This window comes from Amblyraja radiata, chromosome 14 (genome assembly GCF_010909765.2).
Source record: "Amblyraja radiata isolate CabotCenter1 chromosome 14, sAmbRad1.1.pri, whole genome shotgun sequence".
NCBI classification, from domain to species: domain Eukaryota; kingdom Metazoa; phylum Chordata; class Chondrichthyes; order Rajiformes; family Rajidae; genus Amblyraja; species Amblyraja radiata.
The window spans coordinates 28,849,170-28,877,028 of record NC_045969.1 but is presented as its reverse complement, the minus strand read 5'-3'; the positions used below and the strand labels follow the sequence as shown (position 1 = coordinate 28,877,028).

The 27,859-nt window shown below is 43.4% G+C and overlaps 1 protein-coding gene across 1 annotated transcript; it reads left to right on the top strand.

Annotated features, from left to right (window-relative positions):
* The first annotated feature begins 798 nt into the window (after nt 1–798).
* On the top strand, nt 799–27,859 carry LOC116980576 (lysosome membrane protein 2-like). The gene is made up of 12 exons (XM_033032934.1): nt 799–1,100; nt 3,352–3,509; nt 5,204–5,348; nt 8,769–8,969; nt 10,742–10,833; nt 13,292–13,411; nt 14,732–14,901; nt 15,872–15,990; nt 16,699–16,772; nt 18,768–18,819; nt 27,277–27,438; nt 27,557–27,859. The coding sequence occupies exons 1-12, from the start codon at nt 975–977 to the stop codon at nt 27,602–27,604; spliced, it is 1,467 nt and encodes a 488-aa protein (XP_032888825.1). The 5' UTR covers nt 799–974; the 3' UTR covers nt 27,605–27,859.

The window sequence follows — 27,859 nt, the reverse complement described above, 5'->3', positions numbered from 1 at the left end:
GCATTTGGAGTATTACGTGTATTTTCTGTCGCCCCATTACAGGAAAGATGTGCAGACTTTGGAGAGGTGCAAAGGAAGTTTACCAGAATGCTGCCTGGATTGGAGGGTTTCAGCTGCAGCAGTAAGTCAGACAGACTTCCACTATTTTCTCTGGAACGTCAGAGGTCGAGGAAAGACTTGTTAGAAATATAAAAAATTATAAGAGGCGGAGATAGAACCTTTTTCCCAAGGTGGAAATGTCCAATGCTAGAGGGCATAGCCATAAGGTGAGAGGGGGAAAGTTTAAAGAAGATGTGTGAGACAAGTATTTAGCCAGAGAGTAGAGGGGGTGTGGAACAGATTGCCAAGGCTGGTGGTGGAGGCAGATATGATAGTGGCTCTTAAGAGGCTTTTAGACAGGCACATGGAAATGCAAGGAATTGAGTGATATGGATCATGCACGGGTAAATGAGATCAGTTTAACTTGGCATCATGTCCGTCACAAACATTGTGGGCTGCAGGGCACGTACCTGTGCTGTACTGTTCTATGTTAAAACTCTGGAATTCTCCCCCACAAAAAGCAGTTGAGGTCAAGTCATTAACTGTAATCAAGAAGGAATGAGATATATTACTGAAGGCTAAAGGATCAAGGGCGTAGGGGGACAGGGTAAAATGGGAGGGCTGAAAGCCATAATTTCTGGTCCTAATTTCTAGATTCCTCTGCTTAGAAGCTGGAGCTTGAACCTTTTTTTGTTTCCATGTAGATCGACCTTTAGCACGGAGTTTATTTGTCCTGTGACTGGACCTTGGTCAGCCAGTAAGACCGAGACAGCCAACTCATTTTTGAGTTCAGCAGATCCCAAAGCTACGGTACACAAAGAGTACCTCTACCTTGTTGATCCATTTCTATAGAGAGTGAACAAGCTTCATGTACCCGGTTAGTTAGCCAGCAGCAGTACCTTGTCGTCCCTACTTCATTGTTTTTTTTTGTGGAAATGATGACCCGCTTACGAAACAAAATTGCTGTGATTGGTGTGTTTGCTTTGGGCTGCTTCATTACATTTGTGGTGTTGACTGTCAAAGATGTTCTTAAGAATATAGTGGAAGACCAGATCAAAGAGGTAAGAAATAGCAGAATAGTTTATGATCAAGACATCTTACAAATGTTTGCAAAATTAATTTGCATAAAGTGATGTGAAACTAAGAATATATTTCACATGCGGAGATCCACTGTTACCCTATTTGTCAAAGTGGGTTTAGCAGAGGTCTTTGAAAGATTAATCAGGGAGGTGTGTGATCTTTGACAGGTCGTTCAGGTTTCCCACTGCTTCTTATAGAATGTTCTGACTTTGTGAAGATGACCTGGCTTGTCTCAAATCTGCCTGTTGCCTTGTGCTTTGCCCAACTGCTGCCTACAAGGGGGAAGGGAGAGTGTAGATAACAGCCTGGCGAGCTGTTTTGAGAACATGGCTGCTGTGGTTAACTAATGCAGTTGCAGCTGAAAAATTCGGTGTGTAATGTGTGGTCCGTGTGGGAAGGTGGGAGCTGCAGGAGTGCTGTTCGGAACATGCAACAGAGGGAGTTGTAGGAGTGCCATAGGGTACAGGAGAGTCAAGGGAAGCAGGGAAATGGAGGGGGAGGTGTGGTGCAAGGAGGAAGGGAATGGGGAGAGGAAAGGGAGAAAGAGAGGTGGGAAAAGGGGAGAGCAGAGTGAAGGGACAGGAGGGGATTTACTGTAGAAGAAAGGAAATGGGAAGGTATGGATAAAGGAAGGTGGGAGGAGAGGGAGAATTGAAGGGAAGGCGAGAGGAGAGGTAGAAGTAAAGAATGGAAGGGAGTTGAGAGTGAGGAAGTGGAGGATTCTGTTTCAGGAAGCAGATGGTTGAGATGTGAACTGAGATGATGTTTTTACTTTGATATTAATCAAATTCACTCACATTTGGCCAGATCAAGCTCACTTGCCTCACTAACCTCAGTTAATGTACTGACTTAGAACCACAGTCATTGTGTTATACAGCATGGAACAGGCCCTTTAGCCCAACTTGCCCATGCTGTCCAAATGCCCCATCTATACTAGTCCAACCTGCCTGCATTTGGTCCATATCCCTCCAAACCTATCCCATCCAAGTATCTGTCCATCTTGGCACTGTATCCCACATTGGAATGTAGTATTGAATCTGGAGCTCCATCACCTCTCCTCCGCCAGGTTAGTTACCTCTGGAGGTGGTCCGACCCCTGTGGATCAGCCGATTCTGAACCACCAAACTACAGGCAGGAGACACTCATTGGGAGTTAGGTCGCACCACCTCATACTTGGATACCAGCACTAATCTCAGCTCCTCCTAACTCACCTTCTTGGGATGTACTGAATGGGAAGGTATTCCCAGTTATTCCTCTACTTACTGGACAATTTCCCATAAATGTCTTACATTGAGTAAGTTCAAATAGGTTTTGTTAATAATCAACATATCACCTAAAGCAAAGATAATAAATGTAAAGTTCAAAGGACCTCAGTGGTAAATCACTGAAACAAAATATTTACAATAACTTGAAGCTCATGAGTTAGGAACAAATTATTTTAAATCAGCTTTGGAAATATTTCACACTCCAGCTGGGAGTTCTGCTCAATTATGGAAAATCATTCAAAGGATTTTAACTTTTTCATTTCGCCCCTGTAGATGTTACATTTGTTCAATAGTCTAATCTCCCATGTCGTAAAATGTAATTTAAATTTAGCAGTCATTGTATTTGAAAACATTTGAACTTAAATGATCAGGCGTGTAGTTTTGCAGTTTCAATTTACACACGATCTACCCTCATTGGAGTCCCTCGGACTATCTTTAATCGGACTTTACTGGACTTTATCTTGCACTGAACATTATTCCCTTTATCCTGTATCTGAACACTGAACGTTGATTTTAATCATGTCCAGTCTTTCTGCTGACGGGATAGCATGCAACAAGGAAGATTTTCACTCTACTTCGGTACACATGACAATAAATTAACCAAAGTAAACTTAACAGGTAAAGTAATGTTTTGCAGTCAAATCAAGTTGTTACATTTATTATCATATGCATTAGTGCCGTGAGGTACAGGTACAATGAACCTAACCTCGTGGGAGGAAACCAAAGCATTCATACAGTCACAGGGAGAATGTTCCAACTCCACACAGGCAGCACCTGGGGTCACGATCCAACCTGGGTTACTGGAGCTCTGCCATCTACAGCATGGTGCTGCCATAAAATTTCAGGCTACAAACAGATTAGTTGACAAAATCATGTATTAAAAAAATTATACCTGGTTACCTGGTTAGCCCTCAATTTGTTATCACAGTTGTTCAATTTTGTGACGTTTCTCAACCTATCTCTGCAGCGTACAAAGCTGAAGTTGAACAGTGAGTCATTAAAGAACTGGAAGGACCCTCCTGTGCCTGTCTACATGCAGTACTTCCTCTTCCATATTGAAAACCCCGAGGAAATACTTCAGGGCAAGCAAGCCATCGTGAGGGAAGTTGGACCCTACACATACAAGTAAGATAACAGTCATTGGTGATGAAAATCAAAATAACTGAAACATCAGACACTGGAAATATGAAATGAAAACAGAAAAACGCTGAAAACACTCAGCAGGTCAGACAGCATCTATGGAAAGAGAAACAGTTAATGCTTCGAGTTTTCTACCTTCATCAGAAGTGGGAAGGAGAGAGATGCAAGCCACCTTTCGGTAGGAGAGAAGGTGGGGTGGGATGTGCAGAACAGAGAGATGAAACAGAACAGGATGAGTGGAAATAGCTTCATGGTAGCAGTAACCAGCACATTCATCGAAACATAGAAAATAGGTGCAGGAGTAGGCCATTTGGCCCTTCGAGCCTGCACCGCCATTCAATATGATCATGGCTGATCATCCAACTCAGTATCCTGTACCTGCCTTCTCTCCATACCCCCTGATTCCTTTAGCCACAAGGGCCACATCTAACTCTCTCTTAAATATAGCTAATGAACTGGCCTCAACTACCTTCTGTGGCAGGGAATTCCACAGATTCACCACTCACTGTGTGAAAAAAGTTTTTCTCATCTCGGTCCTAAAAGATTTCCCCCTTATCCTTAAACTGTGTCCCCTTGTTCTGGACTTCCCCAACATCTGGAACAATCTTCCTGCATCTAGCCTTTCCAACCCCTTAAGAATTTTGTAAGTTTCTATAAGATCCCCCCTCAATCTTCTAAATTAAGTCCTGACATCCCAGGAATCAGTCTGGTGAACCTTCTCTGTACTCCCTCTATGGCAAGAATGTCTTTCCTCAGATTAGGAGACTAAAACTGTACGCAATACTCCAGGTGTGGTCTCACCAAGACCTTGTACAACTGCAGTAGAACCTCCCTGCTCCTATACTCAAATCCCCTTGCTATTCAACTTAATGTACTGAGGAATATTGGGGTCCAAGTCCATAGCTCCCTCTAAGAGACACTGATACACTCCCTCTAAGAGATAGACTGATAAAGAAGGCATACATCAGAGTCATGCAGCATGGAAACAGTTCTTCAGCCTGACTTACTTATGCTGACTTACTTAGACCTGACTTACTTATACCCCATCTACACTAGTCCCACCTGCCTGCTTTTGGCTCATATCCCTCTAAATCTATCTTATCCATGTGGCTGTCCAAGTGTCTTTCAAATGTTGTTATGGTACCTGCCTCAACTCGGTCTCTGGCAGCCCCTACCATATACCCACCACTTCATGTGTGAAAAAGTTGCTCCTTGGGTTCCTATTAAATCCTTCCTGTCATCCTTAAATGTATGACCTCTGGTTCTTTATTCCCTACTCTGGGAAAAATGACTGTACAGATATATCCTATCTATTCCCCTCATGATTGTATACACCTCTATAAGACCACCCCTCATCCTCCTGCACTCCAAGAAATAAAATCCTAGCCTGCCCAACCTCTCCCTATAGCTCAGGCCCTGAGCCCTAGCAACTTGGTGTGCTTGCCTTCATAAGCCAGGGCATTGAGTATAAACTAATTTCCCTTTCCCCTGACTCTCAATATGAAGAAGAGTCTTGACCTGAAACGTAGCCTATTCCTTTTCTCCAAAGATGCTGCCTGACCCGTTGAGTTACTCCAGCTTTTTGTGTCTATCATTGAGTATTAGAGTTGGATGTCATGATACTGATTTATAGAAGAGGGCACCTCCTAACAGCCTCCAAACAATCTTGTTTTAAACAGGGAGCTCAGGCACAGGTCTGATGTATTTCTATACGACAACGCCACAATATCTTCCACTATGCATAAAAGCTTTGTATTCCAACGAAATATGTCAGTAGGTGACCCCAGAGTCGATCACATTACAACAGTCAACATTCCATTTGTTGTAAGTATACATTTTCTTTATTATATTAAACTTGGGTGTAATAATAAACTATTGCATTGTGGAAAATATCCTGACTGATTGCATCATGGTCTGGTACTGCGATTCCAATGCACAGGAATGCCAAGGGCTACAGAGAATGGTCGACTCTCCGCAGCCCTCCCACCATGGAAAGCATCTACATGAGGCATGGCCTCAATAATTGATTGAATTTAATGATGAAAAGATACACCATGGAAACAGGCCCTTAAGCCCACCGAGTCATGTGTACCATCGATCACACTAGTTCCATGTTATGCCACTTTTGCAACCACCTCCTCCTACACACTAGAGTCAATTTACAGAGGTCTATTAACCAGCTCATCTTTGGGATGAGGGAGTAAACTCGTCTATCATCAAGGATCCCCACCGTCTCCATGCTTTCGTCTCACTACCAACACCAGGCAGTTGGTACAGAAGTCTGAAGACCCACATCACCAGGTTCAGGAACAGTTGCTTCTCTAGAACTATCAGTCTGGGTCTGTGACCACTGAAGCTCTGCAGGGATCTGTTCTTTGTGATGACTTAGACATATATATGTAGATGAGTTGGTTAGTAAGTTTGCAGATGGCACCATGATTGCTGGGGTCATGGACTGTGAGGAAGGCTGTCAACGTATACTTCAGAATATACAGCACATCAGCTGCAGAAAAGGGCGGAGAAATGGGAAATGGAGTTTAATCCGAGCAAGTGCAAGGTGTTGCACTTTGGAAGGTCACATGTAAGGGGAAAATGTACAATTAATGTCATGACAGTCAATGGCATTGATGCGCAGAGGAATCTTGTGTTCTAAGTCCATAGCTCCCTGAAAGTGGCAACACATGTAGATAGAGTGGTAAAAAAGATATGGTGTGCTTGCCTTCATAGGTCAGGGCATTGAGTATAAGAGTCAGGAGGTGATAATCATAAGATCATAAGTGATAGGAGCAGAATTCAGCCCATCAAGTCTACTTCGCCATTCAATCATGGTTGATCTACCTTTCCCTCCTAACCCTATTCTCCTGCCATCTCCCCATAACCTCTGACACCCATACTAATCAAGAATCTATTTATCTCTGCCTTAAATATATCCACTGAATTGGCCTCCACAGTCTTCTGTGGCAGAGAATTCCACAGATTCACCACCCTCTGACTAAACAAGATACATCTTTATAGGACACTGGTTCGGCCACATTTGGAATATTGTGTGCAGTTCTGGGTCCCCCGTTGCAGGAAGGATATGAAGGCTTTAGAAAGGGTGCAGAGGAATTTTATTAGAATATTGCCTGGATTAGGGGATATTATCTGCAGGGAGAGGTTGGACAGACTTGGATTGTTTTCTATGGAACGTCGTAGGTTGCGAGGAGACTTGATATAGGAGTATATAAAATGATGAGCGGCATAGACAGGGTAGACAGTCAGAAACTTTTTCCTTGGATGAAAAAATGAAATACTAGCGGCGTAGCTTTAAGGTGAGATGGGCAAAGTTTAAAGGAGATGTGTGGGGCAACTTTTTTACCAGGGTGGTGAGTGCCAGGAACCTGCTGCCAGGTTTGGTGGTACGATAGCAACATTTAAGAGGCCTCCATGATTTCCACCACAGCTAAAATCAGGTAGCTTCACTGTCAGATCAGAATGTCACATGTTTATTCTGGATATACTGTATATATGGATCGCTGCACTGCCACATCTCAGAGATTTGGTCACAAATCCTAAAGGGTGTCTGGGAGACCTCAGCAGAGTTAGGGAAACCATTGGATAGAAACAAGGACCCGCAGATGCTCATTTATACCAAAGAAAAACACAAAGTGATGGAGTAACTCAGCGGGTCAGGCAACATCTCTGTAGAAAAAAGAAGGGTGACGTTTCATGTTGGAACCTTTCTTCAGACTGAAAATGGGGGGGCTGTGGGGGGAGGGGGGTGAAGAGCTGGAGGTGAGAAAATTCCAGGACTAATCAATGCCGGCCACAAATGACCTCAGGTAGGATGGTTGGTACACAAAAATGCTGGAGAAACTCAGCGGGTGCAGCAGCATCTATGGAGCGAAGGAAATAGGTGACGTTTCGGGCCGAAACCCTTCTTCATCCAGGTAGGATGGTGCCTGGTAGGCCCATTATTGACTCGGGAAGATGTGGAAGAACTGTGGAACTGGTAAAACGACTAGGGTGGAGGAAGGGGGCTAGGGGGACGAAGGAGGGGAAGGAAGTGTAAGTAGAAGTTACTTAAAATTACATAATTCATTATTCATACTGTTGGGTTGTAAGCTTCTCAAGCAAAATATGAGGGTGCTGTTCCTCCAATTTGGGTGTGGCCTCACTCTGGCAATGGAGGAGGCCTAGAGCAGAAAGGTCGTTATGGGAATGGGAAGGGGTGTTGATATGGTTGGTAACCGGAGATGCTGTAGGCCTAGATGGACCGAGTGTACGTGTTCAGCGAAACAGTCGCCGATTCTACGTTTATCATTAAGTACTCTTCATTAATAGACAACCCATTTTGGACAAGACCTACTGTGACATGTTGGGAGCCAACGTCTAATTTTCTCAAATTGTGCTGTTTCACCCTGTTTAAAGGGGATTGATGTTCCTTTTCCAAATTTCAGGGAGGAAATTAAGAAGTAGGATTTGAAACTAGCTGGATCTGCATGAACACTCAAGACATTTAACAATGTCAAGGATAAAGTTTCCCATATGCTGGGCACCTTCTCTGCTACTCTACACTTTTACCCTGTACTATGAAATGCAGCTGCCCTCCTAGTCAAAGTCTGGAGACACAAGAGACTGCAGATACTGGAATTTGACGCAGCAAACAATGGAGGAACTCAGCAGGTTGAGCAGCATCTGTGAGGAGGTAGAGAGGAAGAATTTAGTTGTGATGTGGGGTCTAGATTCCAAACATCAACAATTCTTTTCCCCCCACAGATGCTGCTCGACCTGCTGAGTTCCTCCAGTAGATTATTTGTTGCTCTCTAGTCTGCTGCAACAATAAATTGCAATCTGCATTGCTTGGAATTACAAGGGGAAGAGCTGCATGGGAAAGTGCAGGATCCCTCCAGGTCAGCTTGGACACGAATTGCCAGTTCATTGTTAATAAAAAGGTAGACAAAAGTGCTGGAGAAACTCAGTGGGTGCAGCAGCATCTATGGAGCGAAGGAAATAGGCAACGTATTGGGCCAAAACCCTTCTTCAGACTCTGGAACTCCCTTCCAATGGCCTTCCGTGATATAACATGGGTGCTTTCAAACAACTTTGCAAAGACAGTTTATGATGGGAAGATGTTGACCGTGCTGGTGACATCCACATACTATAAATAAATTAAATCAATGTCAGGCAGGGTCTGCTTTAGTTTTAATTAGATTTTGCCTGTGTTAATGTGACTGACTATTATTCCCCCATTTTATTTCCCAGGCTATGCTGCAATCAACGAAGCAGAGCGGTATGGCCCAGAAGATGATTCTGTCCTTACTGTTTGCCCTGAAGAGCAGTGCGATGTTTCAGACTCACAGTGTGGAGGAGTTCCTGTGGGGTTATGAGGATCCTCTGCTGAAACTTGGTCATAAGCTTCTACCTAGCATTTTCCCAGACAGTCGATTCGGACTTTTCTATGATGTGAGTAGTCTTGTGATGAGAATAGGTCTGCAATACTACACCGACAGAACAAAGCACATGATCTGCAGGGGCCTTTACTGAGGTTTCAACATCCCTTGCACACTGTAAGATCTGGAGCTGGTTATCTACTTGCACTGTCAAGCTCTCACCCACTGGCGGCAGACACACTGTGTCCTCTGTGGGTAAACCCCTGACAGTCACTGACCAAACTCTTTAACCATTATATTTGAGACATAAAGAAGGATCTTGAAATTTATTCGGAACCGCACAGGGAGCCAGTGGAGAGAGGCCAGGATCGTGGTGATGTGGTCCCTTTTTCGGGTGCCCGTCAGCAGTCTCGCTGCGGCGTTTTGGACCAGTTGCAGGCGGGACAGGGAAGATTGGCTGATGCCAGTGTTGAGGGAGTTGCAGTAATCTAGGCGGGAGGAGATAAATGTGTGGTTGATCTTTTCGAGGTCATCAAACTGGAGGAATTGTTTTATTTTAGCTATCGTCCGAAGCTGGAAGAAGCTAGCTTTTACCACGGCATTGACTTGTTTGTCAAATTTCAATGCTGAGTCAAACATCACGCCAAGGTTTTTGGCGTGAGGTTTGAGTAATGGGGTAAGGCTTCCAAGGCTGCCTGCTATCATTTTGATTGAGTCCGATGGTCCGAGAGATAGGGTGGTATAAAAGGCATGTGGCATTTTTGTTTGGAGGCATTGAGTCTAAAAGTTCGTAAGTTGTGTTGCAACTTTATAAGACTTTGGTGAGGTTATATTTGGAGTATTGTATGCAGTTTTGGTTGCCATATTACATGCAGGATGTGGAGATTTTGGATTGGGTGCAAAAGAGATTTACTGGGATGTTAAATGGATTAGAGAGTTTTAGCTATTGTTTAGTTGAGTTTAGAGATACAGCGTGGAAACAGGCCCTTCAGCCCACTGAATCCGCACCGACCAACGATCGCCCGTACACTAGTTCTATGCTACACACCGGGTCACTTGCGCTGTAAGGCAACAACTCTACTGCTGCACCACTGGTGCTGCCCTACAGCTATATTGGGACGACAGATGGCACAATGGGCTAAGTGTTCGGCTGGCGACCGGAAGGTAGCCGGTTCGAATCCCGCTTGGAGTGCATACTGTCGTTGTGTCCTTGGGCAAGACACTTCACCCACCTTTGCCTGTGTGTGAATGTGTGTGAGTGATTGGTGGTGGTCGGAGGGGCCGTAGGCGCAGAATGGCAGCCACGCTTCCGTCAGTCTGCCCCAGGGCAGCTGTGGCTAAAGAAGTAGCTTACCACCACCGAGTGTGACTGAGGAGTGAATGAATAATGCGATGTAAAGCGCCTTGAGTATTAGAAAGGCGCTATATAAATCCCATCCATTATTATTATTATTATTATATTGGACCAACTCGGATTGTTATCTCTGGAGCATTGGAGGCTAAGAGGCATCCTGAAATAAGTATATAAAATTATGGGAGACACAGATAGAGTAGATAGCCAAAGTTTTTTTTCCTAAGTTGACATATCAAATCCAAGAAGCGTCAGCTTTAAGGTGGTTTAAAGTTTTTGCGTACAGTTCTGCGTGCATGGGGTAGCAATAGATAAAGTGCAGAAGAGATTCATAAGGATGTTGCCTGGAATGGAGGGTGGTAATTATAAGGAGACATGGGGTAGGCTGCGTTTATTACAATCTTGTATGATGAACACAGAAATGATGGGAAGAATGGCCTCCTTCTGTATCACATGTTTTTTCATGATTCTAAAGGCATTTAATCCACTTTCAGAAAAATGGATCAGATGATGGAGTGTATCTATTCAGCACTGGCAATAATGATTACATGGATTCTACCAAAATAATAACGTGGAATGGACAAAAGTATGTAACAGTTCATAATTGCATTTATTTGTATCAAAATCCTATACTAATTCCTTTGTGATGAACAGGAGTTGAGTGCGGGGAGAGGGGGGAGGCTTTGTTGGTGTAAGTGAACATTTATCAGTTGGGGGTCTTGTTCAGCTCCTGGCTCAAGCCAAGAAAGCAAGAAGAGCCGCATGCCGACTGACTTTGCCACCAATGCCTTTGCAGAGTCCCAGTGAAGCGGCATGTATGTGCTGCCCGAGTTAACGTGCAGGCACCCGGCAGCTATTGCTCCCTTAAAACATCAGCAAAATAAGTAAGCAAATTAACCTACTTTGGGAATCTGGGGAATATCTAGGGAAACCCACTCTCTCACCTGAACGTTGCCTCATGACCATCTCGATGCACTTGAGATGGCAGAAAGGCCTCAAATTTTCACCTCAACTGAGAGCAGCACCTCTAACAGTGCAGCATTCATCAGGAGTGACAATCGCCATGCTGTGTCTATCTCAAGCGGGCCTTTAAGCCACAAGAGATAGGTTTACCATCCTTGGTTCGTCTTTCCTCTGCTGATGGCCTGTAGGCTGATTCTACCTGTCAACAGAATAACAGAAAGTGCTGGAGTAACTCAAGCAGCATGTCTGGAGGACATCGATAGGTGTCATTTCGGGTCAGTACCCTTCTTCAGGCTGATTGTGGTAGTGGGGAGAAAGCTGGAAAAGAGCTGAAAGGGCAGAACAAAGCCTGGCAAGCAACAGATGGATACATGTGAGAGGGGTTTAGTTTGGTAGATGGGTGGACAAAGGCTAGAGATAAAAAACGGAAACAAAAGGGTGTCAGATGAGGAGAGATTAGGAGTGGGATATGACCCTGGAAAGAGGGCTATAGGTGGAAGGGCTCGGAGGGAAGGGGAATTGGTAGGAAAGTGAGAGAAATGGGTGCATATCCAGAGGGTGAAAATAAGGGGGGGGGTGTTACCTAAAATTGGAGAATTCAGTGTTCATACTATTGGGTTGTAAACTACCCAAACAGAATATGGGGTGCTGTTCTTGCAGTTTGCCATGTCCTCGCTCTAGAAATGGAGGCCTAAGACAGATTGATGAGTATCAAATGGGAAGGGGAGATAAAATGGTTAGCAAATGTTTGGCAATACAGCCACCTAGTCTACATTCAGTCTCACTGATATCATTGAGACCACATCTGGAACATCAAATACAATAGATGAGTGATCCGCCTATCACTTGCCACTTTGAGGTCACAGTTATATTTGGTGTGAGGAGGAGCTGAAGAAGCACGTTTCCTCTATCCTGTTACTTCTTTTTATCAAAGTTAACTGCCACACTTGGACTAAACTCCATCTCAGTTTGATGAGAAGATGTCAATAGCATTCTCTATCAATGGTTCGAAAACATTAAATAAATAATGGCATTGTTTAATGTATAATCAATCTTTAAAAGAAGGTTTAATTTTGCACCCCTTTTAGAACATCCAAATTGATTTTATGGTTAAAGAAGTACTTTTGAAATGAAGCCATTAATCTTGGAAACATAGCCAACTCCAAATTGTGAATGTGACTGAGCAGAGTCCTGCTGTGTGGAGAATAAATAAATATTGACATGAACAGGGGTTAGCTCTACTATCGCAAGTTCTATCCCTGACCTGCAGGTTCAGAAGTGAGCACTGCATCTTTCCAGCACTGTGCACTTGAAACTCATGATTTTTTGACAGGGTGGAAGACTTTGTTACCATTTCTGGGCCAAGTCATGCCTTGTGTTAAATTCTACCAGGCCTTTCCAGCTGAAACTCATTCTTGTGACATGTTTTCGGGCTGTTGCTATTAATGGGATTATCTGTCACTGCTCATTCCTGGGAAAAGATAGATTAATTTGCCCAGTGATAGACACAAAATGCCGGAGTAACTCAGTGGGACAGGCAGCATTTCTGGATAGAAGGAATGGGTGACGCTTCGGGTCTTGTTCAGACTGAATTCCAACTGGAATGGAACTGAACGTTCTGCCTCAGAAGAGAGAGGAACACACTTTGAAAACCAGCCAACCCCAATGGCTAACACAAGCGTCCACCACCCAAAACACAAGTCTTGCATCTCTTCAGTTAACATGGTGATCCAAAAGGCTTTACCAGTGATATGTATGTTCAAAGTGCAAACACTGTAGGAATGTACCCTGCTATTCTCACTTGACAAGGGAAATGGGAAATAGAGGTTGCTCTTCTGCTTTTAAGGCTAAAGCCAATTGTTTGAAGGAGAACACAATAGCCTGGACCAAAGTGTCTTTAGTCATTTTCTTCTGGACAGATCGCTTGCTTGGTGGGAACATTAGTGGGTGTGCCCCATGTTAAGAGTTGTTATTAAGAATTCTCCTTCATTCCATTGTGGTCAGTGATGCAGACAGAAGTGGCCAAGGTGGAGGATTGAATGATTGACATTTTCAATACCATTACACTTTCTGTTGGACAGATCGCTTACTTGGTGGGCATCCAATACCTCTAACATGATTAATGGAACAGATGGAGCCTCCTTCCATCCACTGATAAAAAAGAACGAAGCCCTATATATTTTTGCTCCTGATATATGCAGGTAATTGAGCGTAACATGAGCACTGTGTGTACTGATGATTTCTGTATTGCAAGATCACTATGGGTGATACAGTGGCACAGCTGGTAGAACTGCTGCCTCATCGGACCAGAGGCCCGATCCTAACCTCAGGGTGCTGTCTGTGTGGAGTTTGCATGTCCTGCCTGTGACCATATGGGTTTTCATCTGGATATTCTGGTTTCCTCCCACATCCCAAAGAGTTTAAATTCTGCAAAATTGCCCCTTGTGTGTAGGGAATGGATGAGAAAGTAGGATAACATAGAACTAGTGTGAACAGGTGATCGAGGGTCGGCATGATTTAGTGGGCTGAAGGGCCTGTTTCCCTGCTGTAATTTAAACTAAATGTAAGAATAGGAAATGCTGGAAGCACTCAGCAGGTCAGGTACCATCAGTGGAGAGAGAAACAGAGTTATGCCCCTGTCCCACTTAGGAAACCTGAACGGAAACCTCTGGAGACTTTGTGCCCCACCCAAGGTTTCCGTGCGGTTCCCGGAGGTTTTTGTCAGTCTCCCTACCTGCTTCCACTACCTGCAACCTCCGGCAACCACCTGCAACCTCCAGGAAACCTTGGGTGGGGCGCAAAGTCTCCAGAGGTTTCCTTTCAGGTTTCCTAAGTGGGACAGGGGCATAAATGTTTCTGGTCAATAACCCTTTGTCAGAACTGAAAAAATGAGAAGACCATTATGTTTTAAGTTTCAGACAGGCAGAAACATAGAAACATAGAAAATAGGTGCAGGAGTAGGCCATTTGGCCCTTCGAGCCTGCACCGCCATTCAATATGATCATGGCTGATCATCCAACTCAGTATCCTGTACCTGCCTTCTCTCCATACCCCCTGATCCCTTTAGCCACAAGGGCCACATCTAATTCCCTCTTAAATATAGCCAATGAACTGGCCTCAACTACATTCTGTGGCAGAGAATTCCAGAGATTCACCACTCTCTGTGTAAAAAATGTTTTTCTCATCTCAGTCCTAAAAGATTTCCCCTTTATCCTGAAACTGTGACCTCTTGTTCTGGACTTCCCCAGGGTGACAAAAACAAAGAGAATGTCTGTGATGGAGTGGAGAGCAAAGCTTGTCCAGGTAAACTTTTGGCTCCCTCAAATGAATGGTAGAATGAAAAAAGTTGGAGAGAGGTGAGGACAGAGGATTGGTGGGAGGATTGGAGGGTTTGGGAGAGAAAGGATGAGTTTGGAGCAAAGGAGGGGCAAAAGCCATGGAGGGAAGGCAAGAGGGCAAATGGGAAGAGATGACACCAACCATTCCTGACAAAACTATGTTGAATTGTCCTGCTTTTATAGGTCTCTGCATTTGATTTTTGAAAAAGATGTGCAAGTGAAAGGTATCAGTGCCTATCGGTTCATTGTTCCAAAAGAGATGTTTGCAATTGACTATCTCAGCAAGGAGGGATTTTGCCCAGCAATGAATTGCCAACTCTCCGGAGTCCTGAACATCAGCATCTGCAAAAAAGGTGAGGATTTTCAATCCCCGGGTCAGCAAACACCAGGCATTGTCATCTTCAGGCTGAATTGCACAACCACACGTGTGGCCGAGGTGCTTTCTGCTGCTGCTTACACTCGACATGCTCACCTCTCTCTGGGCGAGGTTGATGTAACCGGAGATTTATGGTGAAATTCTTCTGAGCTCCACCTTCCATTTATGCTCCTACCCTATGTGTTTCCCTCTCTCCCCATATCACACTCCTACTCCCCCTCCTCTTCCCTTTTCCGTGGCTCCCCTCTCTCCCACTCCTTTCCTCTACCTCCCCACCTCCCATTTCCCTTCCACTCTTCCCCCATCTTCCCTTCTTCATCCATTCTTCACATCCTCTGTCCACATAAATAATCTCCGCTTTGCACCATGGTAGAGTTGCTGCCTTACAGCCCCAGAGACCCAAGTTCAATCCTCACTACGGGTGCTGTCTGGACGGAGTTTGTACGTTCTCCCCATGACAGTGTGGGTTTTCTCTGGGTGCTTCGGTTTCCTCCTACACTCCAAAGACGTACAGGTTTGTTGGATAAAATTGTAAATTATCCCAAGTATGTTTAGGATAGTGTTAGTGTGCGGGGATCGCTAGTCGGCGCGGACTCGGTGGGCTGAAGGGCCTGTTTCCACGCTGTATCTCTAAACTAAATGACCAGTAGCTAGTAATAACTAGTTCTGATCTCCCCTCTGTGTAAATGTCATCTCCTTATTGACCTTTTTGTTATCTGTTACCTCCATTAAATCTTCTTCTCTCTATCATGGACTTGTCTCTAATTGTGTTTTTGCATTAATATGTTGTCATGCACAGTCTTTTTCTTTTCAGCGCTTTGTATAATTTACATAATTTTATATTCTGTATTGTCCAAGTCTATGTGCCTGTGATGCTGCTACAAGCAAGTACCTGTATCTCACCTTGCTGGTTAATAAAATAAATTAATGTTTTTTTTATACCTCAGGAGTTCCTATTTTCATCTCATCTCCTCATTTTTATGATGGGGATCAGAAGTTAGTGAGGGACATAAGCGGAATGAAACCCAACATGAAAACTGACCGAACATTCCTTGACATAGAACCAGTAAGTAGGATGGAAGAACTCTTTGTTGTATTTTATGTACAGATACCTTCTAAACATTGGCACTCAATGAACCTCCCTCAGAGTAAAACACGTATCAACACTGCATTGCTGAGATTTGGCATCATGAGGCTCTAAAGTTCACAGCACAGAATGAGACCAATCTATCCAGTATGTCCAGGACAGCTCCAAATTACAACAACCCTAAACTAGACCATTCATCTGGTCTCTTAAGAGAAGTATTAATCCAGATTTTCCCTGGAAGATGCAATAGTTCTTACTTTAGTCACTTGCTCCAGGCTCCTGCAACCTTCTCTTTATTCACAGTTGTATGGCCCCTCAGCCCACCATTGTCTAAATGCCTCTTAAACGTAATGATTGTATCCAGTGCTAGTGCTCTAGTGAGGGATTAAACTAGCAAGGATGGTTCCAGAGCAGAAAAGAGGAACATAACAAGTTGGGGACAAATACTGTAGTTAAGGAGCAGTATTAGCAGATAGGACAGGCAAGTGGACGACAAAGTGCGAGGAAAGACCCATCCTTGGTGTATTTTCTAAACCAACCACGACCACTCTCGCAGCCTCCCACTCCAGCTCTTAACTTTGTTTTATGCCGGCTGCTTCCCCTGTGCCTCTATAATATCGCATCTCAAAGACAAATGGTAAGAAAACAAATATACCTGAAATACATTGAGCTTCTTGCATCCAACAGATGACTGGTTTCCCTATCAGAGCAGCCAAGAGAATGCAGCTCAACCTCCACATCGAGGCAGTGGACTACATTGTGTAAGTTATTGGCTTTGTCTTTTGGGATAATGGGATGCTGCGATTGTTAATTTCAGAATGAACACAAGAACATAGTAAATAAAGGATAAACCCCTCATGTATGCCCCATCATTCGATATGATGGTTCTGTTGCTCTCAGTTTCCCCTTCTGTGCCACGTCTCCATACCCCTTTATTTTTCAAACCATCAAATATTTATACACCACAACTTTAAATACTTTTAACAATTCAGCTTCCACTAACTGCCTGGCAAAGAATTCCACAAATTCACAACCCTGTGAGAGAATAGAGGATCGATCACTCATTTGCAGCCTCTCTCCATTTAGATAATAACCTGCCTTTTGATTTCTCTCACCTCACACTTCCCCACAATTGGAAAGAATTTCTGAATTCCACAGTCGAGTATTAGTGAGGTAATTTAAGAGTAGATCACTCAGTGTTGGCATTTGAGACCATTCCACTTAATTCCAGATCTCTCGAGGATGTATTCATACTGTGTTGCCCTCTTATTCACTTTTGATTCTTGTGACCTTGTCCCTGTTGTAAAATAAACTGGATTCCTCCCACATCCTCCAAGTTTGCTGTCAGCCCAGAAACCGGCCACAATAAATGAACCATTGGTGGAACCTAAGGGAATTTGATGGGAACGTGAGGAGAACAAAACTTGGATTTGTGTAAGATTAGTGTAAATGAGTGTTAACCAAGTGTAAGATTAGTGTAAATGAGTGTTAACCAAGTGTAAGATTAGTGTAAATGAGTGGCCAAGATAGACTGGCGATTGATTCTTAATGGGTTGACGGTGGATATGCAATGGAAGGCATTTAAAGACTGCATGGATGAACTACAACAATTGTTCATCCCAGTTTGGCAAAAAAAATAAATCAGGGAAGGTAACACCTGCATGCTTACTTTCATGTTTCTATGTTTCTATGTTAACAGGCGGCATGCACTTGATGGGGTGAAGGGCCTGTTTCTGTGCTGCATGTCCCTATGACCTGATGATAGGTCATTAAATGCAGTGATTATTTTTTTGGGTGTAAGGATAAGAGTGCAGATTATTGTTTGACAGACTGTCTAAAAGAACAATGCAGACAGAAACCCTCACCATAGTTAAAATAAAACTTCAATTAATAACCATGAACTGAAGGGCTGTGAACCAAGAGCTGGGGAAAATAATTAACCATCTGCCTGATGTGCTGAGTTATTCCAGAACTTTGTCTTCTACAAAGTATTTACCTAATCTGAACAGTTGAAAAATTTGATTTGGAATTAACGAGAACAAGAGTGATGTTATCTGCAACATACACGAGCCTTTGAGGATATGGCAGCATAGATGTCAAGATGTTTCGATTAATGGAAGAGTCTCAAAACGAGGGGATATAGTTACAAGGTCAGGGGATGGTCATTTAAAGCTGAGGTGTGTTCAAACTTCTTCTTGCAGAGCATGATGAATCTCTGGGATTCTCTATCCCAGAAGGTTGTAGAGACTAGATTTGAGGGAGTATTTAAAGAGGAAGTTGACAAACATTTGTAAGATCAAGGAATTGAGGGCTGCAGGGAACTGAGACAAAAGAGATAAACTTTGAGTAGATTAGCCATGATCAAATTGAATGGCAGGACAGGTTGAAATGGTCTACTCCTGTTGCTCTTTTCTTCTGTTTTCAGTCATTATGGACATTGATACAAATTACGTCTTTGTGTGCCCTTGGTGACTAAGTCTCCTGGCCTTTCTCTACAATGCGAAAAGTTCTTCATTCAGACGTTAATTGGTTTCTATGGCTGATAATGAAAAACAATTAACATTGACATCACTTTTGAGGTTACACTCAACCAGGTTGATACCCGCTATCAGCGTATTATCCAAGTTTCGATGATCAAACATGGGATGTTGTAAAGAGCAGGAAATGCTGTGAGAAATCTATGTAAAGGCAACAGATTGGCATCAATATTTTACATTGGTTACTTTAATAGTCCTTTTCAATGTATTTTGTTACAGCCAAACTGGTCGAATGAGGACAATGATTTTACCAGTTATCTTTTTGAATGAGGTGAGGTACCTGACTTATATTGTAATAAAAAGGAACTTCAAATGCTGGTTTATACCAAAGATAGACACAAAATGCGGAAGTAATTCAGCGGGTCAGGCAGCATCTCGGGAGGAAATGGATGTGATGTTTCAGGTTGGGACCCTTTTTCAGGCTGATTGTAGTAGGGAGAGTGGGGGGAAAACTGGACTCGAAGAAAAAATTGGACACATCAGGGCCAGTAATAGATGACCTCAGGCAAGGAGGTTCAATGATAGACAATAGACAATAGGTGCAGGAGTAGGCCATTCGGCCCTTCGAGCCAGCACCACCATTCACTGTGATCATGGCTGATCATCCCCAATCAGTACCCCGTTCCTGCCTTCTCCCCATATCCCCTGACTCCGCTATCTTTCAGAGCCCTATCCAGCTCTCTCTTGAAAGTATCCAGAGAACCAGTCTGCACCGCCTTCTGAGGCAGAGAATTCCACAGACTCACCACTCTCTGTGTGAAAAATTGTTTCCTCATCTCTGTTCTAAATGGCTTACCCCTTATTCGGGTAAGGCGGGTAACTATAGACCGGTTAGTCTAACATCGGTGGTGGGTAAAATGTTAGAGACAATTATTAAAGAAACACTAACGGGGCACTTGGATAAACATGACTTCATCGGACAGAACCAGCATGGTTTTGTGAAGGGGAAGTCCTGTTTAACGAATCTGCTCGAATTCTTTGAGGAAGTAACAACCCGGGTGGATAAAGGGGAACCGGTGGATGTGGTATACTTGGACTTCCAAAAGGCTTTTGACAAGGTGCCACATAAGAGAATATTGCTAAAAATAAAAAATTATGGGATTGGGGGTAATATATTAGCATGGGTAGAGGATTGGCTAACAAATAGGAAGCAGAGAGTGGGGATAAATGGTTCATACTCGGGATGGCAACCGGTAACTAGCGGGGTTCCGCAAGGGTCGGTGCTGGGACCCCAGTTGTTCACAATTTATATAAATGATTTGGAGGAGGGAACCAAGTGTAATATATCAAAATTTGCGGACGATACAAAAATGGGAGGAAAAGTAGGGGATGAGGAGGATAGGAAGAGTCTGCAAAAGGATATAGATAAGCTAGGTGAGTGGGCAACAACTTGGCAGATGAAATTTAATACTAATAAATGTGAAGTCATTCACTTTGGGAAAAAAAATGATAGGGCAAGTTATTTTCTAAATGAGGAGGAGCTGCGTTGTAATGCAACGCAAAGGGATCTAGGGGTATTAGTACATGAATCACTAAAAGTTAGTATGCAGGTGCAGCAAGCAATCAGGAAGGCCAATGGAGTTTTGGCCTTTATTGCTAGGGGGATTGAGTATAAAAACACGGAGGTCTTGCTGCAGCTGTACACAGTATTAGTGAGACCACATTTGGAATACTGTGTACAGTTCTGGGGTCCATACTTAAGAAAGGATGTACTAGCCCTGGAGGCAGTGCAGCGAAGGTTTACAAGATTAATTCCTGCAATGAGGGGATTGACATATGAGGAAAGGTTAAGTAGGCTGGAACTCTACTCTTTGGAGTTTAGAAGAATGAGAGGCGATCTCATTGAAACATATAAGATCGTGAGGGGACTTGATCGGGTGGATGCACCGAGGATGTTCCCAATGATCGGGGAAACTAGAACTAGGGGACATAGTTGCAGAATAAGGGGGGGCTCTTTTAAAACTGAGATGAGGAAGAACTTCTTCACCCAGAGGGTGGTTAATTTATGGAATTCACTGCCCCAGGGAGCAGTGGAAGCAGAAACGTTAAATATATTTAAGACTAAAATAGATGGTTTTTTAGCTGCCAAGGGGATAAGGGGCTACGGGGAGAGGGCAGGGATATGGACCTAGGTATGGTTAGTATAGTAAGACCTGAGTGATCTCCTGGACAAGTGTCGATCGCCTGGATTGGGGTCGGAGAGGAATTTCCCGGATTTATTTCCCGAATTGGACCTGGGTTTTTATCCGGTTTTTTGCCTCCCCCAGGAGATCACGAGGTTCTTGGGGTGGAGAGGGGTGATAGCGGTATAAAGGGGAGGGTAGTGTCTTGTGTTCTGTGTCTTGTGTCTACTGTTTGTGGGTAAGTGTGTCTGTTTAGTGTTCAGCCATGAGCGAATGGCGGTGCGGGCTCGACGGACCTGGTGGTCTACTCTCGCACCTACTTTCTATGTTTCTATGTTTCTATGTTTCTTAAACTGTGGCCCCTGGTTCTGGACTCCCCGAACATCGGGAACACGTTTCTTGCCTCTAGCGTGTCGAAACTATTAATAATCTTATATGTTTCAATAAGATCCCCTCATCCTTCTAAATTCCAGAGTATACAAGCCCAACCGCTCCATTTTCTCAGCATATGACAGTCCCGCCATCCCAGGAATTAACCTTGTAAACCTATGCTGAACAAAGGTAAAACAGTTATAATGGGTGACTTCAATCTACATATAGATTGGGTGAATCAAATTGGCAGGGGTGTTGAGGAAGAGGATTTCTTGGAATGTATGCGAGATAGTTTTCTAAACCAACATGTAGAGGAACCAACGAGAGAGCAGGCTATTCTAGAATGGGTATTGAGTAATGAGGAAGAGTTAGTTAGCATTCTTGTTGTGCGGGCCCCCTTTGGCAATAGTGACCATAATATGGTTGAGTTCTTCATTAGGATGGAGAGTGACATTGTTAACTCAGAAACAATGGTTCTGAACTTAAAGAAAGGTAACTTTGAGGGTATGAGACGTGAATTGGCCAAGATTGACTGGCAATTAATTCTAAAAGGGTTGACGGTGGATATGCAATGGAAGGCATTTAAAGACTGCATGGATGAAATACAAAAATTGTTCATCCCAGTTTGGCAAAAGAATAAATCAGGGAAGATAGTGCATCCGTGGATAACAAGGGAAATCAGGGATAGTATCAAAGCAAAAGATGAAGTGTACAAATTAGCCACAAAAAGCAGCCTACCAGAGGACTGGGAGAAATTCAGAGACCAGCAACGGGGGACAAAGGGCTTAATTAGGAAAGGGAAAATAGATTATGAAAGAAAACTGGCAGGGAACATAAAAACTGACTGCAAAAGCTTTTATAGATATGTGAAGAGAAAAAGATTAGTTAAAACAAATGTAGGTCCCTTGCAGTCAGAAACGGGTGAATTGATCATGGGGAACAAGGACATGGCAGACCAATTGAATAACTACTTTGGTTCCGTCTTCACTAAGGAAGACATAAATAATCTGCCGGAAATAGCAGGGGACCGAGGGTCAAATGAGATGGAGGAACTGAGTGAAATCCAGGTTAGCCGGGAAGTGGTGTTGGGTAAATTGAATGGATTAAAGGCCGATAAATCCCCAGGGCCAGATGGGCTGCATCCCAGAGTACTTAAGGAAGTAGCTCCAGAAATAGTGGATGCATTAGTGATAATTTTTCAAAACTCTTTAGATTCTGGAGTAGTTCCTGAGGATTGGAGGGTAGCTAATGTAACCCCACTTTTTAAAAAGGGAGGGAGAGAGAAAACGGGGAATTACAGACCAGTTAGTCTAACATCAGTAGTGGGGAAACTGCTAGAATCAGTTATTAAAGATGGGATAGCAGCACATTTGGAAAGTGGTGAAATCATTGGACAAAGTCAGCATGGATTTACGAAAGGTAAATCATGTCTGACGAATCTTATAGAATTTTTCGAGGATGTAACTAGTAGAGTGGATAGGGGAGAACCAGTGAATGTGCTGTATCTGGACTTTCAGAAGGCTTTCGACAAGGTCCCAAATAAGAGATTAGTATACAAACTTAAAGCACACGGCATTGGGGGTTCAGTATTGATGTGGATAGAGAACTGGCTGGCAAACAGGAAGCAAAGAGTAGGAGTAAACGGGTCCTTTTCACAATGGCAGGCAGTGACTAGTGGGGTACCGCAAGGCTCGGTGCTGGGACCCCAGCTATTTACAATAAATATTAATGATTTGGACGAGGGAATTGAATGCAACATCTCCAAGTTTGCGGATGACACTAAGCAGGGGGGCAGTGTTAGCTGTGAGGAGGATGCTAGGAGGCTGCAAGGTGACTTGGATACACTGGGTGAGTGGGCAAATGTATGGCAGATGCAGTATAATGTGGATAAATGTGAGGTTATCCACTTTGGTGGCAAAAACAGGAAAGCAGCCTATTATCTAAATGGTGGCCGATTAGGAAAAGGGGAGATACAACGAGACCTGGGTGTCATAGTACACCAATCATTGAAAGTAGGCATGCAGGTGCAGCAGGCAGTGAAGAAAGCGAATGGTATGTTAGCATTCATAGCAAAAGGATTTGAGTATAGGAGCAGGGAGGTTCTACTGCAGTTGTACAGGGTCTTGGTGAGACCACACCTGGAGTATTGCGTACAGTTTTGGTCTCCAAATCTGACGAAGGATATTATTGCCATAGAGGGAGTGCAGAGAAGGTTCACCAGACTGATTCCTGGGATGTCAGGACTTTCATATGAAGAAAGACTGGATAGACTCGGCTTATACTCGCTAAATTTAGGAGATTGAGGGGGGATCTTATAGAAACTTACAAAATTCTTATGGGGTTGGACAGGCTAGATGCAGGAAGATTGTTCCCGATGTTGGGGAAGTCCAGGACAAGGGGTCACAGCTTAAGGATAAGGGGGAAATCCTTTAAGACCGAGATGAGAAAAACATTTTTCACACAGAGAGTAGTAAATCTCTGGAACTCTCTGCCACAGAGGGTTGTTAAGGCCAGTTCATTGGCTATATTTAAGAGGGAGTTAGATGTGGCCCATGTGGCTAAAGGGATCAGGGGGTATGGAGAGAAGGCAGGTACGGGATACTGAGTTGGATGATCAGCCATGATCATATTGAATGGCGGTGCAGGCTCGAAGGGCCGAATGGCCTACTCCTGCACCTATTTTCTATGTATCTATGTAAATCCCTCAATAGCAAGAAAGTCCTTCCTCAAATTAGGGGAGTAAATCTGTACACAATACTCCAGGTGTGGTCTCATTAGGGCCCAATACAACTGCAGAAGGACCTCTTTGCTCCTATACTCAACTCCTTTTGTTATGAAGGCCAACATTCCATTTGCTTTCTTCACTGCCTGCTGTACCTGCATGCTTACTTTCATTGACTGATGAACAAGGACCCCCCCCCCCACCCCAGATCCTGTTGTACTACCCCTTTTCCCAATTTAACACGATTTAGATAATAATCTGCCTTCCTGTTTTTGCTACCAAAGTGGATAACCTCACATTTATCCACATTAAACTGCATCTGCTGTGTATCTGCCCACTCACCCAACCTGTCCAAGTCATCCTGCATTCTCACAGCATCCTCTTCACAGTTCACACTGCCACCCAGCTTTGTGTCAGCTGCAAATTTGCTAATGTCACTTTGAATCCCTTCCTCTAAATCATTGATGTATATTGTAAATAGCTGAGGTCCCAGCACCGAGCCTTGCGGTACCCCACTAGTCACTGCCTGCCATTCTGAAAGGGACCCGTTAATTCCTACTCTTTGTTTCTGTCTGCCAATCAATTTTTTATCCATGTCAGCACTCTACCCCCAAATACCATGTGCCCTAATTTTGCGCACTAATTGCTTATGTGGGACCTTATCAAATGCTTTCTGAAAGTCCAGGTACACTTAATCCACAGGCTCTCCCTTGTCCATTTTCCTTGTTACATCCTCAAAAAATTCCAGAAGATTAGTCAAGCATGATTTCCCCTTCGTAAATTCATGCTGACTCGGACCGATCCTGATCCTGTCATATGCTGAGAGAATGGAGCGGCTATCCAAATGTGTCGCTATTTCATCTTTTATGATTGACTCTAGCATCTTCCCCACCACCGATGTCAGGCTAACTGGTCTATAATTCCCCGTTTTCTCTCTCCCGCCTTTCTTATAAAGTGGGATAACATTAGCTCATCTTTGCTACGTTGTACTTCTTCTCTTTTATTTTTATACTATCCCTGACTTCCTTTGTCAGTCCTTTACTTCTCTTGGAATCTTTCTTCCTCTTTGGAATGAACTGATCCTGCACCTTCTGTATTATTCCCAGAAATACTTGCCATTGTTGTTCCACTGTCATCCCTGTTAGGGTATCTTTCCAGTCAACTTTGGCCAGCTCCTCCCTCATGGCTCCATAGTCCCGTTTATTCAACTGTAACACCGACACCTCCAATTTACCCTTCTCCCTCTCCAATTGCAGATTAAAACTTGACCATATTATGGTCACTACCTCCTAATGGCTCCTTAACCTCAAGTTCCTTTATCAAATCCGGTTCATTACATAACACTAAATCCAATTGCCTTCCCCCTGGTAGGCTCCAATACAAGCTGCTCTAAGAATCCATCTCGGAGGCACTCCACAAACCCCCTTTGTTGGGGTCCAGTACCAACCTGATTTTCCCAGTCTACCTGCATGTTGAAACCTCCCATAACAACCGTAGCATTACCTTTACGACATGCCAATAATTACGATAAGATGACTGTTGTCTGGTGTGAACCCAAGAGGGATACATGGTTGCGAACTGTGGAATTAGTTAACTGACTTTTGGTGGAGGAAAGGGGAAAGTGGGGGGGGGGAGAAGGAGGGGAGGAGGCAATTACCTAAAATTGGAGAATGCAACGTTGATATCATTGGGTTGTAAGCTACCTAAGCAAAATATGAAGTGCTATTCCTCCAAATTGTATGCAGCCTCACTCTGGCAATGGAGGAGGCCCAGGAAAGAAAGGTCAGTATGGGAATGGGAAGGGGAGTTAAAATGGTTATCCAGTAGGCCTTGGCGGATTGAGTGCGTGATCAGCAAAACGGTCACCGAGTCTTCGCTTGGTCTCACTGATGTACAGGAGCACCACATCAGGAACACCAGATGCAGTAACCCCAAGTGCTAACCTCATCTACTGCAGTCTGAATATCATCTACAATCAGTCTGAAGAAGGCTCCTGACCCAAAACATCACATCCATTTTCTCCAGAGATGGTGCCCAACCCATTGAGTTACTCCAGCATTTTGAGTTACATGACTTTTCAGGTTAAATGTTAAACATACTGTTGCTGCTTAATATGTCATATCAAGTGATTGTGTGTGAATGACAATATTTGGGTAGATTTATTAAGTAGGTTATAACAGTTTCTTGAACTCGTGAACTCTTCGATGTGTTAGAAATACAACTTTGAGTGTTTTGCATCTGTGAAGCAATCCTGATCAGGAAGGGATACATTGAAGGCGCACAAGTTACTAAAGTGAGAAAGATTTCAAATACAGGGGATGAAAAGATGAAACACAAGCAACTACATATATAATTTAGGAGGCAGTAATATTGAACGGCATGTGAAAAGTAAAATGAGTGGAGGCAGAAAGGGTTTACATAAGTATGATAGTGGGAAATATTTGGAGCTAATTTGATGGAAGTCAAGCTCAGCCAGGAAGAGGAATGGAAGTGAGTTGAAAAAAAGTGTTAGTAAATAATTAAAGCAGTCAGTGCTCGAGATGGCAAAAAGCATGGACTAAGCAGGTTTCAGCTGCCAATGAAGGATAAAACTGGGCAGAGGTGCAAAGATTATTGAAATCATCGTTTGCAGGAAGCAAGCTGACCGTAGGAAACCAGAGGATGAAACTAACAGAGTGATTTACTAAACAAAGAACATTCAGCATTGGAGATACATTTGTGTAGGTCCTTGATGATATTGGCTACCTTTTTGAGGCAGTGCCTTCTTTAGATCCCTTCAATGGTGGGGAGGTCAGTACCTATGCAGACTGGGCAGCATCTACCAGTCGCTGAAACCTCCTTTGTTCCTAGGCATCTGTGTTGCCAAACCGAGCCATGATGCAACCATTAGTAGGCTCTCTATTGTACACCTGTACAAGTTCATTAGAGTATTCATCGATATACCAAATCGCCTCCATCTTCGAAGGAAGTAGAGGCATTAATGAAATTTCTTTATGATTGCATCAATGTGCTAGGCCCAGGACAGATCTTAAGAGATATGCATGGCCAGTAACCTGAAGTTCTTGATTCTCTCCATTACCGTCCCGTTCATGAAGGACAGGTTCGTGGATCCTTGGCATTCTCCTCAATCAACTCAACAATCAGCTCCTTGGTCTTGCTAATGTTGAGAACACTATTGTTGTTTGGGCACCATTCAATCAAATTTTCAATCTCTCTCCTGTATTCATCATTACCCGTTATTCGTCCAACAACGATGGTATGGTCGGCGAATTTAAAGACGGCGTTGGAACTGGCCTCACAGTCATGTGTAAAGTGAGCGTAGGGCAATGGACCGAGCACCCAGCCTTGAGGTGCTCCTGTGCTAATGGTTATTAATCAGGAAGTGTTGTTGCCTGCTCGTACTGATTGTGGCCGGCCAATGCAGAAGTTGAGGCTCCAGTTACATAGGGATGAGCGGTGTCCAAATCCTCTGAATTTAACGATAAGTTTGTTTATCCCTTTCTTTTATTAGCATGCTGTGATTGATGACAAATCAGCAGTTGAATTGAAATGGGCGCTTCAGATTATGAAGATCGTGCTCTACATCCCTTATATCATCCTAGGCGCTGGAATCCTGTTTTTGTTGATATCTCTCAGTCTCGCCTTTGTCATGTGCAGTTGCAAAGAGAATAAGGTACTTTTATACTATTACCAGAATTATTTACTGCTTTGCTTGTTGGAAATTTATGTTTTGCACTGCATATCTTGTTTTAAAAATACTGCAAATGTAACTTTTTCCTTTGACCCTCTAGGAATATACACCTGTAATTTTAAAAGTGCTGAATATAAAATCACACTGACGGAGATCCAACCACGTGAACTGCTGCAGTTAAACAGAAGTTCAGCCTGATTTGGAGCTGCAGTAACTTTAAATTAGAACATACAAATACAGAGCCTTCCACTGACTTGACAATATATTAATAGAATCAGTTACCAATAACTGATGTTGTTTTCCAGATAGTCAACTACAGTTACAAATGGAATATTGCATAGTTCAAATAATAACCGTTTAAAATGAGCCAATCATGTTTCAAAAATAAAATACAATGATTGGA